The sequence below is a fragment of the Lissotriton vulgaris genome, chromosome 6, assembly GCF_964263255.1.
Source record: "Lissotriton vulgaris chromosome 6, aLisVul1.2, whole genome shotgun sequence".
Taxonomy (NCBI): domain Eukaryota; kingdom Metazoa; phylum Chordata; class Amphibia; order Caudata; family Salamandridae; genus Lissotriton; species Lissotriton vulgaris.
In genome coordinates this window covers 1,862,184,704-1,862,203,060 of record NC_141694.1, presented here as the reverse complement: position 1 = coordinate 1,862,203,060, position 18,357 = coordinate 1,862,184,704, and the positions used below count along the sequence as shown (strand labels likewise).

Here is an 18,357-nt window from a genome sequence, read left to right as displayed (position 1 = left end):
AACTCTTTAGTTTCTATTTTAATAATTTCAACCAGGGAATGAAACTGTAAAGTCCTGATTTTATAAGGAATTTATAGGATGCTTTTGCTAACGAAAATCTATATTTGAGGACATTGTGCAGTTCTGATAGTCAATTCACAGCTGGTGTTTTTAATTTACATTATCAGCTCATTTAATATTTCTGCAAATGTTTTTTTACTTACAGAGAAGTCAGGTGTGTGCCCTAAGGTAAAATACACCTGTCACGTGTATCCTCTGCCCAGACATTGTAACACTGACAGCAACTGTGATGGGATCCAGAAGTGCTGCCGGCAGTCTTGTGGCTTCGATTGTACAGACCCTGTGAGCACAGGTACAGTACAAGTGGAAGCCTGTCTGGGAACAGGACACAGATTCAGTGCTCAAACCATATCACAGCTTGTTAGATAATGCAATGTTTTGATGTGCACAACCTAGAGATATGTTGGGAAGCTGCAAGCTGAATCTCAGTCGTCCATAATCCGACCTTTAAATTTACAAACATTGTAACACAGTTACTACATTTATTCCTAATTGTCGCCCTGATGCAAGTTTTAGAAAGCACCTAGACATTGTACATGCTCATTTAATAAATGCACACTTTACCATTGCAAATGAGTTATCAGTAGAAGCACTGCATCAGGTGTGGGGCTCTTGTTAGATGGAATAAAACGTGTTTCTTGGTGTACCTTGTAGACTTGCATCTGGTTTTGGATCCTTCTAATAGCTATGACAGTCTCTGAACTGGAGCATAGAGCTGCAATATACAAGAAGGGAAGAAGAGATGAACTGCCACATAAGGGAAGTTGCCTATTCCCATGTCATACCATAAGTAACGTTACGCTTTTACCCACTCATAAAGCAGTATTCCCATTTCATGAGCATGCAGCTGCCTGCAGAATCCACCTAAGATAAGAGAAAATGCTCAGCAAAAAAGTGATAGCCCCAATCCAGGCTTCAGCACCGAGCCACACCACTCAGTCAACAGAAGAGATGAATTGCCGTCTTAAGAACAGGCGTGCAATCTTAATAAAAGGCAATAGTCATATGACACCCTCCTGCATTGCCACCACCATCTCATGCGTAGGGAATTGCCCAACAGACAGAGCCTTATTGACCTGTGAAGAAGCATAGTCACTGATCCGGGCCACAACACCCTTCACCAGTCAAATACTGTGATTAGCAAACAACTGCTGCAGTTCTGTCATACAAGTACGATTGGCCAAACTATGGTCACAATTTCCTTTCAGTTCCAGAGGAGTATCCTTTACAAGCTGCGCAGATCCTCAACCACCAAGGTGGTATGCTTCACCTTCAGGTCTTGTTTCTTGATGGGCATGAGCTGCAATGACCAATAGTGTCCACCAGGGGGCTCTTTTCCAAAGATATTTTCCTGTCTGCTTATCTTTTGGTGTTCAGTCTGAAAACAGTTGTTCTTTTGTCCTGACAGGGTGAATTAAAGAGTAAGATCAAGGTGTTGATGATGAGTAAAATGATCTAAGAACACCAAAATCAGTTTTATTCTGGGACGATGTCCTTGTTAAGGTTAAACAAGCATTTGCAATGCAATAGGTCTCGCCTTAGGAAAGTTGGAGCTATTGGTATGGTAAATGACACATTTTTTATTTATGTGTTTTTTTTTTTAAATAACGTAATTAATAGCTTTGTCATTTACAATGCCAATAGTTATAACTTTCACAAATGTGACACCTATAGCATTGGTAATGCAACATGTTTTGTATTTACGTGACTTACATGTGTTGATATTACAAATAAAAATGGCTTTTATTTCTTTTGAATAATTAATACTTAAAAGTGATTCTAATTTATAATGGCAATAGCTTAAACTTTTGTAAATAACTTTTGTGAACATTATGTTTAGTGTATTTTATTGTGATGAAAATCCAAGAACAGAAGTGAAATATTAACATCTTTTTGTGACATTTGTAATAAAGCTTGAAACATTGAGAGAACATATTTGAACCAGTGATGCTGTGGTGGTGCTGAGTGATGCAGTGGTTGCGCTGAGTGATGCAGTGGTTGCGAGTGCACTGACAGCTGGTGGTGTGTGCCTGGCTAATGATGTGGTGGTGTCCCCGAGTGCTGTGGTGGTGTCCCCGAGTGCAGTGGTGGTGTCCCCGAGTGCAGTGGTGGTGCCCCCAAGTGAAGTGGTGGTGCACCTGAGTGGTGTCCCAGAGTGATGTGGTGGTGTTCCAGAGTGATGTGTTGGTGGTGTCCCAGAGTGATGTGTTGGTGGTGTCCCATAGTGATGTGTTGGTGGTGTCCAAGAGTGATGTGTTGGAGGTGTCCCAGAGTGATGTGTTGGAGGTGTCCCAGAGTGATGTGTTGGAGGTGTCCCAGAGTGATGTGTTGGAGGTGTCCCAGAGTGATGTATTGGCGGTGCCCCAGAGTGATGTGTTGGTGGTGCCCCAGAGTGATGTGTTGGTAGTGCCCCAGAATGATGTGTTGGTGGTGCCCCGGAGTGATGTGTTGGTGGTGTCCCAGAGTGATGTGTTGGTGGTGTCCCAGCGTGATGTGGTGGTGGTGTCCCAGCGTGATGGGGTGGTGCCCCTGAGTGATGTGGTAGTGTCCCTGAGTTATGTGGTAATGTCCCTGAGTGATGTGGTGGTGCCCCTGAGTGATGTGGTAATGTCCCTGAGTTATGTGGTAATGTCCCAGAGTGATGTGGTAGTGTCCCTGAGTGATGTGGTTGTGTCCCTGAGTTATGTGGTAATGTCCCTGAGTGATGTGGTGGTGCCCCTGAGTGATGTGGTGGTGTCCCTGAGTGATGTGAAGGTGCCCCTGAGTGATGTGGTAATGTCCCTGAGTTATGTGGTAATGTCCCTGAGTGATGTGGTGGTGCCCCTGAGTGATGTGGTAATGTCCCTGAGTTATGTGGTAATGCCCCTGAGTGATGTGGTGGTGTGCCTGAGTGATGTGGTGGTGTCCCAGAGTGATGTGGTGGTGTTTTAGAGTGATGTGGTGGTGTCCCAGAGTGATGTGGTGGTGTTCCAGAGTGATGTGGTGGTGCCCCAGAGTGATGTGGTGTTCCCCCTGAGTGATGTGGTGGTGCTCCTGAGTGATGTGGTGGTATCCCTGAGTGATGTGGTGGTATCCCCGAGTGATGTGGCGGTGTCCCTGAGTGATGTGGCGGTGTCCCTGAGTGATGTGGCGGTGTCCCAGAGTGATGTGGTGGTGTCCCTGAGTGATGTGGTGGTGTCCCCGAGTGATGTGGTGGCGCCCCCAAGTGATGTGGTGGTGCCCCCGAGTGAAGTGAATATATATGAGTGTTTAATAGTCTGTGTATGTGGATGTCAATGCATGCCACGGCCTGCTAGTGCGTGTATACCCGCACGTCAGAAGGGGACTATACATGGATGGCTAATTGTACAGCCCTGGGCGTGTGTGGATGGACAATCATCACAGTGAAGATGTTTGTATGCAATCTAGGTGAGTAAGTCACTGCCCCCTTTCCTGGCAGTGCTTCCTGCTGACGGACCACTGGTCCTACTCTCACCTTGCCCGGGCTCCGGCTCGGTGCCACGGTACCGGCCCTCGTACCTGGAGTCCACCACCTGGAAGCTTTTGGTCCGCAGGTTCTCCAGCATCTCCTCGAAGCTCTTCACCAGCCCACCGTCCAGCGTGGCCTTGAACTGTGCGGGCTCGGGCCTGCTGGCCTCCGCAGTCACAGGGCTGGCCTCCGCAGTCACGGGGCGGCCCTCCCGCACCCAGTTCCGGAAGCCGCCGTTGAGCACCGACACCCGAAGGCCCGGAACATCCACCAGGCCCGCAGGGCGTAGAAGGAGCCCAAATGGTCGCCGTCGTAGACCATCACGTGCGTGCTGTTGCCCCCGCCCAGGCTGCCCACGTAGTCGCCGAACAGCTGCTCGCCGGGCAGCATCACCTCGTAGATGTATTAAAGGCATGACAAAGTGGTTGCTGACAGAAGCTGAGTCACTATAGTTGACAAAGGCCTGCTGGCCTCCGCAGTCACAGGGCTGGCCTCCGCAGTCAAGGGGCGGCCCTCCCGCACCCAGTTCCGGAAGCCGCCGTTGAGCACCGACACCCGAAGGCCCGGAACATCCACCAGGCCCGCGGGGCGTAGAAGGAGCCCAAATGGTCGCCGTCGTAGACCATCACGTGCGTGCTGTTGCCCCCGCCCAGGCTGCCCACGTAGTCGCCGAACAGCTGCTCGCCGGGCAGCATCACCTCGTAGATGTATTAAAGGCATGACAAAGTGGTTTGCTGACAGAAGCTGAGTCACTATAGTTGACAAAGTCCAAATTTAGAAACCTGCTCACTACTTTGCCAAACTTGGAACACCAATACACACTTAATATGCAGCACTCCAGGCTGACCCTCGTGTGCCTTTAATTCACCACCGCAGCCCAGGAGTTTCTTCAAGTTCCCGCCGGGCCGCCGCGCTGCCTGCGACCACCCGGAAGCAGTTGGGCAGCCGGCCAATCGCAGCGCGGCCCCAACCGGAAGTCCCGCCCCCATTGCGGCGCGAGAGAGAAGCCACTGTCCGAGGAGCCCTGAGGGCGCCTGATCGAGTCCCGGTCCCGAGATGAGGGGCCGGGTGAAGAAAAGCCGGGCGCATGGGGAAGGCGGGGCTCTCATGTGGTGAGAGAGCCCCGCAAAGCGCTACCACCGCCCGAGAGGCAGAACTGCCGCCGAGCACCGCCAGAACAGGTGAGTGTGTTGAGGGAGAGGAGGGGTGAGTGGGGTGGGGTGTGCGCGTGTGTCTGTTGTAGTGTGTCTGTGCGTGCGTGTGTCTGTCTGCGCGTGTGTCTGTTTAAGGGGGGGTGCGTGTGCGTGTGTATGCAGTGTGTGTATGTGCGCATGCGTGCGTGAGCCTTTCTTTAAGGGGGGGTGCGTGTGTGTGTATGCAGTGTGTGTATGTGCGCATGCATGCGGGAACCTTTCTGTGCATGGGAATATCAGGCACGGCGACGTGCGCGCTCACGAGCTACAATCTCGTGACAGTCTGCTGTCCACATTCCCCTGAAAGTGATTGCATAAGTTGTCTCGCCCTAGACGCAAAAGCTTTGCTTTTGCTTCGTCTAGGCGAGACCTAAAAAGCAGTATTTTGACCATCTGGTTTGTCAGCTGTCCCAGAGTACAGCATGTAGCACTGTATAGAGAGTCAAAGGGAATCCATCAGGACTAAAAACAAAAGGGCCTGATGTATCAGCCTTGCATTTGGCAATTCTAAAATAGCGAATGTTATAGATTCGCTATTGTAGAATCGCAAAATGCAATATATGTAGGATTCGCAAAAGAAATAGCAATTCCTACATATTTCTTAATAGCGAATCGCAAATTGCGATTCTCTATTACGGAATGCCTTCCCATTCATTCATTTGGGCCTAGAGGCCCATAGCAATGACTGGGAAGGCATTCGCAATTTGCGCTGACTAAATTGGTAATCACAAATTACGAATGCAATTTCAAGGGTGATACAGGGCCAAAATGCCACCCTGATACACTCCCAAGAATGTCATGTGTGCACATGTGGAGCACCCACACACCATAACAGCATGTCTATTCACAACATGGCACTTCGAAAAATGCAATTTTGTGCATCTCACTAAGGATTTGCAAGTTACCTCCAACTTGAAGTTGGTGGTAATTGGCGATTCCTTAATGCAAAGTTGCATTCCGAGAATTCTTCTTGCATTGCATTTAGGTAATCTCAAACTGGGCTTCCCTATCTGCTGTCGCAAAATAGGTAATCGCAAAGATTGTAATTAACTATTTTGCGAATGCCTTTTGAGATGATACATCCCAAAAGGCTTTTTAAAGAGACATTTTTACTGAGAAAGTATTCTCGTCTCATACTAAAGAGCCTTCGTACCATAATGGGGGGAAAAGAAATCAACAGTTTGTCCTTCCCCAGAACATCTTATTTAATTCCCTGCTTGTAGTTACATAGCATCCCACCCATAGTTGAATATGCATGTACTTTTATTGTAAAGCCATTCTTAAAAGCAGGGCTGTCTTTAAAATGACATACAGCAACACAGCAGTGCACACTTAAGTGCATTAAGTCTACTTGGCCTCTAAACCTATGTGCCCTATTATATACCTGGGACTTACAGCTCGGCTGTCAGTAACAATTCTAATTATACCTATTTACCATGCACTTTGTATCAAAGCACAGGCACTGGGACTAGATAGCAGAGCTGAGGGGGCAATCAGAGTCACAATACCAGCAGCCAGTAGTTAAAATGAGGGCAAAATGGTGTGGGGGGCGGGGGGGAGCACTGCAAACAGGTCCTGGTTTCTCACAAAAAGTGTCACTAAACCCAAGTGCACTAGAATGTGAATTAAAAAAAATCTTTGAAATGCTCGAGTATTACTCTGCTTATTCACCACAACGTTTTCCCTGAGTTTAAAAAACAAAAGCATTCTATCCCATTTTATCTTTCTTTATACAGTTGCAGTCACCATTTTGTAGTTATGGTTGAGCCACACTTTCCATAACGTATGCCCTCTTAAGTGAGTATGCATGACATTTGGCACTCACCTACTGTAGCCAGCTGGGGTCCCCCCTATAACATTTCATGCAAATCTGTGCACAGAAAAAAAGGTTATGGTTGTAGAGCGTCAAAAACTATGTCCTTTCCCATTTCAGCACCCATAGGAAATGTTGCTCTTAGCTACAGCAAAAATAGCTGGACAGATCGACACCATGAAAAGAACATTTTATCACAAAGCATGCTTTTGTTGGTTTCAGTCAATCTTTTCAGTAGTTTTGCGATATTGACCTTTAAAAAAGGTGTTGGTGGGCTTCAAACTGTTTGAAATACAGTTGTATTGACTATTCTCCTTGTTAAGGTTAAAAACATAGTATTTTGACCATCTGGTATGTCAGCTGTCCCAGGGTACAGTATGTAGCGCTGTATAGAGAGTCAAAGGGAATCCATCAGGACTAAAAACAAAGGGCCAGATGTAGGAGCCCTAATACCGGTCGGAACCGGCCGATTTTGTCCGTTTCCGACCGGTATTAGGCTTTTCAGATGTAGGGGGCCTACCGAACCGGTAATTTTACCGATTCGGGAATTTTACTGATTCGGTACATATACCGATTTGGTAAAATACCGAATCGGTATATTTACCGAATCGGTAAATCCATATGTAGCTGACACTCCTAAGAGTGCCACTGGCCCTTAAGAGTCGGTATTTTACCACACATTCCTATTGTGTGGTAAAATACCAAATTCAGGTGTACATGCACATCTGTGCATGCACACCTGTGCCATGTGACACACAGACATGCCCTTAGGGCATGTATGTGTGCCACATGTCACACAAGCCTGTACTTGGGGTGCTGGAGGGTGTCAAAGTGACACCCCCTGCACCCTTGCAGGATTCGGTATTTGCCGATTCGGTAAATACCGAATCGGTATTTCTTATTGATTCCTATGGGCTTCAAGGCCCATAGGAATCACTGGGCAATACCGATTCGATATTTACCGAATCGGTAAATTCCGAATCTTACAGATTCGGTATTCCTAAATTCGGAATTACCTAAATCTGCCCCCTTCCCATTTACAGACTCTTAAATACCGATTCGGTAAAATTCGGTATTTAAGAGTCTGTAAATGGGAATTACCTACATCTAGCCCAAAGGGTCTGATGTATCAGCCTTGCATTTGACGATTCTATAATAGCGAATGTTATAGATTCGCTATTATAGAATCGCAAAATGCAATGTATGTAGGTTTCGCAAACAAAATAGCGATTCCTACATATTCCTTAATAGCGAATCACAAATTGTGATTCGCTATTAAGGAATGCCTTCCCATTCATTCATTTGGGCCTAAAGGCCTATAGGAATGAATGGAAAGGCATTCGCAATTTGCGATGACTAAATTGGTAATCGCAAATTGCAAATGCAATTTCAAGGGTGATATAGGGCCAAAATGCCACCCTGATGCACCCCCAAAAATGTCATATGTGCACATGTGGCGCACCCACACACCATAATGGCATGTCTATTTGCCACATGGCACTTGGAAAAATGCAATTTTGTGCATTTTTCTAAGGATTTGAAAATTACCTCCAACTTGAAGAGGGTGGTAATTTGCGATTCTTAAATGCAAATTTTTTTCTTCTTGCATTGCATTTGGGTAATCGCAAATTACGATTCCCTAACTGCAGTCGCAAAATATTTAATCGCAAAGATTGTGACTACCTATTTTGCGAATGCCTAAAGGGCTTTTTATCGTTCGCAAACAGGCAGACTCTTCGAATCTGCGAATTGGCCTGTTTTCGACCGGTAAAATCCTTGATACATCTGGCCCAAAAATTCCTAATCTACTATGAGTGGCACCCCAAAGTGTAGAGGTGGTGCCCACTGTAACATAAGTAGGATTGGGAACTTATGTATATAACATAATCCCCTATTTTCAGAAGCTTACATCTTCTTATGTATGTGACCTAAAAGATCAAAATAATGACATATGACCAACACATATTAAAAACTTGCAGGATTACTTTTTCGCTTTAAGATGTGAACCATATCACCCAACCTCATCCACACGTACTTTATGTCTGATTACGATGTCGGTCAGAAAGCCTCTAACTGACAGTTGGATTCCCCTAGACTGTGTCTGGACCCATCCGCCCGACTCAGTCGGAAACTATTCCAACCAAACCGATTACGATGCTGGCTGTCAGAAAGGTAACCGCTCAGTCATTTAGAATCAGTTCCGAGTTGGCATTAAGAATCCGAGTCGGTCGAAGCCATTTTGTACAGTACAATGGGTAGCGTTTCTGACCAACCAATTATGATGTCAGATTCCAACAGCCTTTCCAACTCAGTCTGTCCGACACAAAAAGGCTGCCAGAAACTGACTTTCAGGGCCTCTAACTGGCCCCCATTCATCCTGAGTTCTCCGGTTTGGGGTTGAGGCTGTACCCAATGGACTCCCCTGTAACACCATGCACAGTGTGGCAGGTGCCATGGGGTGCCCGCGACAGGGTGCAAGATTTTCCGCAGACACCCATTTTCCCCATATGAGGCTGCTTTGTCGGTCAGAACACAGGCTCCCATTGAAGCAAATGGGAGTACTTCCGAATGGTGTTCGGAAGCATCATAATCAGTCAGGTGGAATTGCTGACCGCGAGTCACTCAGAATGGAGGAAGGAGACAGGCAGTTTAGTTTCTGACCTATACCATAATCAGGCACTAGGTGTCATGGGAAGCACAGCACATTTCACTCAGTGGCAAATGTGAACTCCTTATTCCCCAAGTTGTTCTGGCCCCCAGGGTATATATGTATGACAGATCTGCATCCACAAACCCAAACATGGGTTGCAGCAGTGTGATCAACTTTTTTCTGGAGACAGGCCATTCCTCATTTAGGCACGTTGCATACCCACATGAGCCTGTGAAGTAATTATGCTTTGGAACATCCCAGCACATCAAGTATGTAACACCAAGGACTAAGTTAAAATAGCTCGTCTAGGGCTAAAACACAATAGGTTGGTATATTTGTGCACCATCGTTGAAATGTCAAGGGACATATGGAAATGGATATCTGCATGTGCATGCTGCTATGATGTGACAAATGTGGATTATTTGTAGAATATCAAGGTGTATCTGAGTCTCAAGGACTTCTGCCCCTTATTATCATTCATAAATATCAGTACATGTTGATGGCATTTTGGCCCGGGCCTGCAGCTAACCCCCGCCCTTCATGGACAAAAGGCGTGCATGACGAGGGGTTGCCTGCCCTCAGTTGATTGAGTGAAGAACATGGCCTCAGGTCATGCCCTGTGGCCAAATCTTGCCATGCATAGCCTAAGGCTGTTCTTGTTGAGTAGCGGGCTATCTGTGTGGGAGTGACCACAGCCCAAAATTGAAACATTGACTGTTAGATTTTAACTTACCTCAAAAAAACAACCCTCGAAATTCATTGAAAAAGCACTACCTTTAACACTGAAAAAAACTAAAATTCATCAGGTGTGAGGCTGCTGTTAGATAGAATCAAAACATAAATCTTGCTGTACCATATCTACTGTGACTGGAGGACTTGCTACTGGTGTGGGATCAGTCCAATATCTGTATCGCAACAAAGAGCCGCACTAAACAAGGCAGTAGTTCCCCTGTATTTTTCTGCTTTGAAAAGTTGGAGGAATGGACCCGCTGGGTGATCCCAGAAGGTTTGTTTGAGGATTCTGTAGACTGGCTGACAGGATGGTTGCTACTTACTCTGCTGACACACAGGTGCCCTGTAAGATGGCTAAAGCCAGGGGGCCTTCAGCCAGCATGGCCAGAGGAATCTCCATTGCTCTTGCCTGAGGGCTGAAGCTGAAGAGGATAGTAGCTCCTACTGAAGGGGGGATGCTCCCAATGGGTCCCAACTGGAAAAAGAGGCTTTGCTCAAGGCAACAAACATAAAAGAAAGATGTGTGATGGTGAAATAATTTATATAATATTCACAGTTCGGTGCCAGGAATGTCCCATAATCTCTCGTGAGGGCTCTTTCAATGGAAATCCTGTTCCTTTTAGAGCCCCTCAGAGTGCAGGAACATCACCAACATTTTAGAAGTGTGCTATGGGGTACTGCATGGAGTGCAGTATCTCCCCAGAAGAGCCCCTTACAAAAGTCGCCCTTACTCTCCCATGGGGTTTTAGTTATGCAACCGGGGGAGGTGTTGCTATCTTTCAAACCTTCAAAGAGTTTAGGGCCATGGGCTTTACAGTATGCAATCCTTTGTTGGAATTTTCTAGTGCTGCAGTAGCAGCTTAGCAAAAGTAAAGACAGACTCCATGACACATGTTTCTGTAATCTAATACTTTGTTGACTATATTGATGATTAACAATTTTTAATGGAAGTCAATATTTTACCACCTGGCTTACATTATTTTATAATGTAAAGTAAGAACTTATATGCATTGTCTGTGGCCAATGCCTGTGCACAGACTTAGGCCGTGAAGGGCTAGGGGTTGACTGTAGGGCCTGACCGAGCACAACCCCACATGGGCACCCAACCCCCACTGCACACAGGCTCCGATCCTGCGTGCCATGGGGTTGGACGCAAAGCCTGGCATGTGGCCAGGCCCTACCCCACCCCATGGGTAGGCAACCCCCTGCACACACAGCCTTTGGACATATTCAGTTTGGGAATGACTGCAAGTCCTACATTTTGGTAGACTCTGCAGCCAACCCAACATGAGTGGTCAACCTCCCTCAGACCCTGAAACAACATTTTCCTTTATTAAAACTTTTTTTTAGTCCTGCAGCACTCAAATGGGAGCGCATTGTAGTCTGTGATAGCTCCTGCAGGAGTCCCAAGGGACCACACAGGAGCCTTTATTTATTTATTTATTTATTTAGTGTGTCTTATATGGCACGCGGCTACCCCAACGGGGTGTCCCGGCGCTTCTGAGAGTGTAAATAAATCTTACTCCTGAAGGGATCAGCAGAAAAGGAAAGTTTTAAGTGCCTTACGGAAGGAGGGCTCCTCAGGGATCAACCTGATGGCAAGAGGAAGTTTGTTCCAGTAAGAGACGGCACAGACCTGGAAAGTTTTCCCTCCAGAACGAGTTTTATTAAATCTGGGAGAGATAAGAACATTTTTGGTGTCAGAACTGAGAGATCTCACATTTTTATAAGGGCGCAGACAGGATGTCAGGTAGGCTAAACCTTGTCCTTTCAAAGCCCTGTGAGCCAAGATTAGGGCTTTGAATTCGACTCTCTTCTGGATTGGTAACTAGTGAAGCGAGCGCTGGTGAGAGGAGATGCGCTCTCTTAGGGAAATACCACACACCAAGCGCACCGCTGAGTTTTGAACTGTCTGTAGACGATGGCATAAACCTACAGACAGCTCGGTGTACAGACCGTTGGCATAGTCCAAGTGAGAGGTGATCAGTGCTTGGACTATGGCTCTCCTGGTGTTATTAGGGAGGAAATTGATGAATTTTTTTACCATCCTAATTTTGGAGAAGCAAGCCGCCGACACTGTCTGTACATGGTTGTGTAAAGAGAGGTTGGGATCCCTTCTGATGCCCAAGTTTTTTATAGATTCCTTAGGCGAAGGGGGGGGGGACTCAAGTCATATGGCCACCAAAGGTGGGGGTCCAGGGGAGATGGCTGATGGAAAAAAAGGACCTCCGTTTTCCCTGCGTTAAGTTGGAGGCAGTTGTTATCCATCCACAGTGATATTTTACGCAGGCAGTTTTTTAGAGGATCGAAAGTAGACAGGGAGAGTTTATCATAGGCGAACAAGAGTTGGATATCGTCTGCATACGAGGTGGCTTTGATTCTGGCCTGGGCAATCATCTCGGCAAGCGGGGAAAAATAAACATTGAAAAGAAGAGGACTCAAGGAGGAGCCCTGCGGGACTCCCCACTTGAGCGGGCGGCTATTGGACGTGAACGGGGGAGTGCAGACTGCCTGAGTCCTGTTGGAGAGAAAGGAAGATAACCACTTCAAGGCCTGGCCTTGAATACCCTTAGAGTGGAGACGATCCAACAGGACAGAGTGAGAGACGGTGTCGAATGCTGCCGACAAGTCAAGCAGCACCAACACCGCCCTTGCACCTCCATCGAGTTTCCAGCCTCACTGGGTCCTTCTGGCCTCCACAGGAACAAAGAAAAACCAAAGGAAATGATGGACGGAGCGTTGACAATACAAACACTCACCCCCAGTCAACTGATCTGGGTTTAATCCATCACCGTTCTTTAGCCCACTCTGCCACCCCAGTTCAGACATGGCCATATGCACATCAGTCTGACCCTGTGCCTCATGGGAACAGTCCAGCCCGAACTGCCAAGCCATCCCTTCCCTGGACCGGGAACAAGCTACCGAGGACCGGTTTCTGTATTCCAGCCGTCTTCAGCCCTGCTTGCTTGAATCCAGTGGCAAAGTGAGCAAGGGACTCACGTCTGAGCATACCCTGCCAACTTATGGCGAACAAAGAAAAACCAAAGGAAATGATGGACGGAGCGTTGACAATACAAACACTCACCCCCAGTCAACTGATCTGGGTTTAATCCATCACTGTTCTTTAGCCCACTCTGCCACCCCAGTTCAGACATGGCAATATGCAAATCAGTCTGACCCTGTGCCTCATGGGAACAGTCCAGCCCGAACTGCCAAGCCATGCCTTCCCTAGACCGGAAACAAGCTACCGAGGACCGGTTTCTGGCATTTCAGCCGTCTTCAGCACGGCTTGCTTAAATCCTGTAACAAAGTGAGCAAGGGACTCACGTCTGAGCATAGCCTGCCAACTTATGGCGAACAAAGAAAAACCAAAGGAAATGATGGACGGAGCATTGATAATACAAACACTCACCCCCAGTCAACTGATCTGGGTTTAATCCATCACCGTTCTTTAGTCCACTCTGCCACCCCAGTTCAGACATGGCCATATGCAAATCAGTCTGACCCTGTGCCTCATGGGAACAGTCCAGCCCGAACTGCCAAGCCATGCCTTCCCTGGACCGGAAACAAGCTACCGAGGACTGGTTTCTGGCATTTAGACTTTAGAGTGGCACAATGTATTTGAGAGCATTATGGGTTAGCTAGGCCTACGCTAATCTACAGGGAATATTTAGGTCTGGCTTGACAATGCAACTGTTGCTTGACTTTATGTGAGCAACAAAAATAACTTTCAGAGTACTACTGAGAGAGGGTTTAGGCTTCACCCCTGTATTTGCTCTCCTGATTATAAGAATTTCTTTGGCCAAATTTGTGTACTTTCACCCCCAAAAATTGGTTATATCGCACTTTTCCGATTGTGGTACAGCTTATACTCGACGTAGCAGAACTGAATTGGTTCTAGGCTTCATAGGTTTATTATGATGCATTATGATAAAGGCTCAAGATATGAATACTGTAAAATGCATACATTAAAGTCAGTAAATATTTGACTGTGGATTTCTGTTACTCTGTGTTAAAGCCTACTGATAGTACTTTTGTTATGTGTAATCTCATGTATTACCTTAGTACACCAGAGCTTTGGCGTTGGCCTCTCACAATTCCTGGGAGTTTTCCATTGTGATGATTCTTGTTAGGCCCTTTTGAATGAGATTGTATATTGGTTAGCTGCTTAACTGCAGCAGCAATTCTGCGGCGGTTTAGCGGTTTAGCGGAGTGGGCAGGGCCGCGTCGGCCAACAGACGTGCGCAGCACTATGGAGGTAGTGCTCGATACGGCCGTTGACCGATGAACGCATGGATGGGGTTACCATGCTCTATTATATTTACATTTTTTTAATTTTATGACTGTATGCATGATCTTTTGAAGTAAATTGGACTTAAATAGATCTGTTTTAAGGAAAGTGTAAAATTAATTTAGCTTTGCCAACTTTAATTTTGTTTGTATTTGTAATTATATGACTGTACGTCAGATGATGGACTGGTAGAAAGCGTATTCTCAGTACAGTAGGCTTGAGTTGTTTGGTGACATGCCAATGATAAAGGCTAACGGCCTGACTGACGATAAAGACAGTAGGTAGGCATGGCATATTGATTGTAAAAAGCATATGATAAGTCAATAGGCATTTAAGCATAGATTTTTATTACTCTAAAGTAAAGCCTACAGATTCCAATTATTATTACATGTAATCTCACAGACTACTTTAGTAGGCAAGGGATTTAGTGTTGGTTACTCTCTCTGACAAACCAAGAGTTGCACTGTGTGAATCCTTGTTAAACCTGTTGGAAGGCCTTGGATTTAGGATTCAGTTCCTCTTCGACATGGTGGGAAAGTGCAAGACATTCTGAAGCACAAATTGAAATACGAAAATGCCTCAGGGTATTGCTTTTGTTCAGGGAGATGCCCATGCCTACAATGCAGGCTCCAGTGCACTATGGTGTGCCAGCACTGGGAAAAGGCAGGAATGCGATGTGATTGGATAAATGAAGTGCATTCCTGCCTTTTCCCGGTAACGCAGAGAAGCAAGGTGATTACTCCTTGGACATTGTGGATGCACCAGCGGCTATAAGTAACTTTCTTGGCTAGCCACAAGTACTGATGGTGCATTTGGGTTCAGTGCCACACTGTGCTCTGCAGAACTCCACATCATAGACTACGTGTATGGTGTCCTTTTTACTGCCGCCCATGCCATACAGTTCAGACACTGACATCACCACTTCTATTGATGCCACCCAGGCCTGGCATTAGCTGTGCCACTTCTATCACTGCCATCCAAGACAGAGAGTGAAAGCATCACATCTATTGATACCATCCATGCCAGGAACTGACAGCTCCACTTCTATTGATGCCACCCAGGCCAGGCACTGACAGCGCCACTTCTACTGAGGCCATCCAGGCCAGGCACTGACAGCGCCACTTCTATTGATGCCATCCAGGCCAGGCACTGACAGCGCCACTTCTGATGATACCATCCAGTCCAGGCACTGACAGCGCCACTTCTATTGATGCCAGCCACTCCAGGCACTGACAGCGCCACTTCCATTAATGCCATCTGGCCCAGGCACTGACAGCGCCACTTCTGTTGATGCCATCCAGCCGAGGCACGGACAGCGCCACTTCTATTGATGCCATCCAGTCCAGGCACAGACAGCGCCACTTCTATTGATGCCATCCAGGCCAGGCACTGACAGCGCCACTTCTATTGATGCCATCCAGTCCAGGCACAGACAGCGCCACTTCTATTGATGCCATCCAGGCCAGGCACAGACAGCGCCACTTCTATTGATGCCATCCAGGCCAGGCACTGACAGCGCCACTTCTATCGATGCCATCCAGTCCAGGCACCGACAGCAATTCTTCTATTGCCTGTATAGCCTTGGCTGCTGTAGATGTTCCCCGGTGTGATGGTCAGATTGCACCAGGTATCTGTTGTTCTTGCATTCCTCCCATCTCATCATGCAGCATTCAGGTGGCAGCAGGATGATTCACCTAGGTGTAGAAGATGTCTATATTTTCCTCTGCCCCCTATTTGGCACAATAAGGAATAGTCATCATTTTGGTTTGCAAATCATGCACCCTAAAAACTGACTCATGATTCGGTGAAAGAGCACCGGAAAAAAAAGAGAGTGAAAGTGGATAAGGAAATAAAAGTCAAGTAGAAGTAGGGGAGAGCGATAGCAGTAACAGGAATTAGAGGCAAGAGAGGAAAAGAAAAAGAATGGTGAATGAAAGAAGAATGACAGTGAAAAGTAAAAGCCAAGGAAACAAACCAGAGCGATCTACAGAGAAGAGAGAGGTTAACAGAAGAGAAGTACTAGGAAGCAGGAAGGGGACAGTGTGAAAGTAGCAATGAGAAGAGAAAGCCACAGAAGAGAAGAGAAAAGTCAGAAACATATGACAAAGCAAAAGAGGCAGGGAGGGAACTGAAATAGGAGAGAATCAGATAGAAGTTGGAGAAGAGGCCAGGAAATAAGGATAGGAGAAGATAGATGGTGAAAACAAGAATTCATAAGTCAAAGGGAGGGAAGAGCTATGGGTGGCATAGAAGTAGAGGGAAGAACTGCAGAGGGAAGAGAGGGAGAAAAATTGAGATGCACAGAGAAGATGGGCAGAGGAGGAGAGACAGAGGAACATGAGGCAAAGAGGCAATAGGTAATGAGAGTAGAGACAATGAATAAAGATGCAGACTTACAGGGAAGAGAGGCAGAGAGAAAATAGCCTATGAGAAATAAGCTGCTGTGCTTTGTGTGCTGTTTAAAGGGACCAATGCTTTGATTTGATGCATACCGAGCTTGTAAAAATCTACATTTTAATCTTTACCTCATTTCTGTGGTTTCAGTTCATGCTGGTTCCTGTCCTAAAGTAATTTTTGGTCACATTGGTATGGTGTGTCTCCCAAGTATGATAAATAACACCTGCCAAGACGACTCCAGCTGTGCTGCAGATGAGAAGTGCTGCACGAAAGCAATCTGTCGCAAAGCATGTTTGAAGTCCATATGAGGTGCGTCTCCAATGTTCAATCATTTTTCCATTGGTGTTTTTACTTATGTATAAATCGTTTTATAAGAGTAGATAAACAGACAGCTGGGGTGGGGAGCCAGAACTGTGGAATGGTGAGCTGACATGTCTTCTGCAGAGGGATGAGGTAGGATGATGTGGCATCAGTCAAAGTGAGGCTGAGATGGGATTGGAGTAGAATGGATGAGACATGAGTGGAATCAGAGTGAGACAATGATGACTTGTGGGTGGAATCAGAGTGCAACAATGGTGAACCGTGGGTGGAATCAGAGTGAGACGATGGTGAACCGTGGGTGGAATCAGAGTGAGACGATGGGGAGCTCTCGGTGGAATCAGAGTACAATAGGATGTTCCTTGTGTGGAATCAGAGTTAAACGATGGTGAACCGTGGGCAGAATCAGCGTGAGATGATTGTGAGCTTTTAGTGAAATTGTAGTGAGATGATATTGAGCCTTGGATGGATTTGTAGTGAGACGATGGTGAGCTCTCGTTGGAATCGGAGTAAGATAGGATGATCGTTTAGTGGAATCTAAGTGAGATGAAAGTGAACTTTGGGTGAAATCATAGGGAGATGATGATGAGCCTTGTGTGGAATCTAAGTGAGACAAGGTTGAGATGTGGGTGGAATTGGAGAGAGATGATAGTGAGTTTTCGGTGGAATCAGAGTGAGACAATAGTGAACATTGGGTAGCATCAGAGCGAGTCTTGAGTGTGATTGGTTAGGGTGAGTCCTTGATGGGATCAGAGTATGGTGGTCTAGGGTGGGTCTCGGGTGGATCTTGGGTGAGATCACAGTTGACTGTAGAAGGAGTAGAGGACATGGGAGGAGAAAGGAGTGACTCTAGCCTGATGTGTGGGTCAGCGTTTGTACAAGTCTGTCTTCTTATGCGTCTGATACTTGGTAGGCACTTAGCTGCTCCTGCTGTGACTTCTTGGGACTTTCCTTGTTTTGCATTTGCCGTCAAACACTGCAGGTGGAATGGTATGTCTCTTGGCGGGTGTGGAAAGGGAGCTGATGACATGAGATTGGGGAGTGTTTGGAGTCAGGGATGAAGTTTGGAAGGGCATTCAATTAGACAAAGTTATGAGAGGACCTAATAGGATGTACATTTGGAGGTGCCTAGATCATTTTCAGATTCCTTTACAGAGCTGTTGATAAAGTGTGTCAGTTACAGCCTATAAATATGAGACTGTGTCACTCCAGAATCCAGAGATTGGGGTAAGTGGAGTAGAGAATAAAACTTGGCCATGATCCCTGCCATACATTGGCTTTCCATGGAGCACAACCCCTGATCCTACACACCCACCTCAATGCTAACTGTTGCCCATATGCCTCAACAAGGAAAGCTGTACTATGTCAGAGGAATGATTCTGGCTCATTCCCTTGCCTTTTAGGCTGGCCATATAGTACATTCCATTAGACCAT

General features: G+C 46.5%; 1 protein-coding gene across 3 annotated transcripts in view; it reads left to right on the top strand.

Moving 5' to 3' along the window:
- LOC147709678 (uncharacterized) overlaps positions 1-18,357 on the top strand; it is a 349,189-nt gene that overhangs the window by 78,242 nt on the left and 252,590 nt on the right. For 2 of the 3 annotated variants that reach the window (XM_086928191.1, XM_086928189.1), the window contains 2 exons: positions 206-352; positions 16,753-16,914. The exons of the other annotated variant lie outside the window; for it this stretch is intronic. In XM_086928191.1, the coding sequence (XP_086784317.1) occupies positions 206-352; positions 16,753-16,913 (308 nt within the window). In that variant the 3' untranslated portion in view covers position 16,914. The remainder of the gene's footprint in view (positions 1-205; positions 353-16,752; positions 16,915-18,357) is intronic. 3 annotated transcript variants of the gene reach the window in all.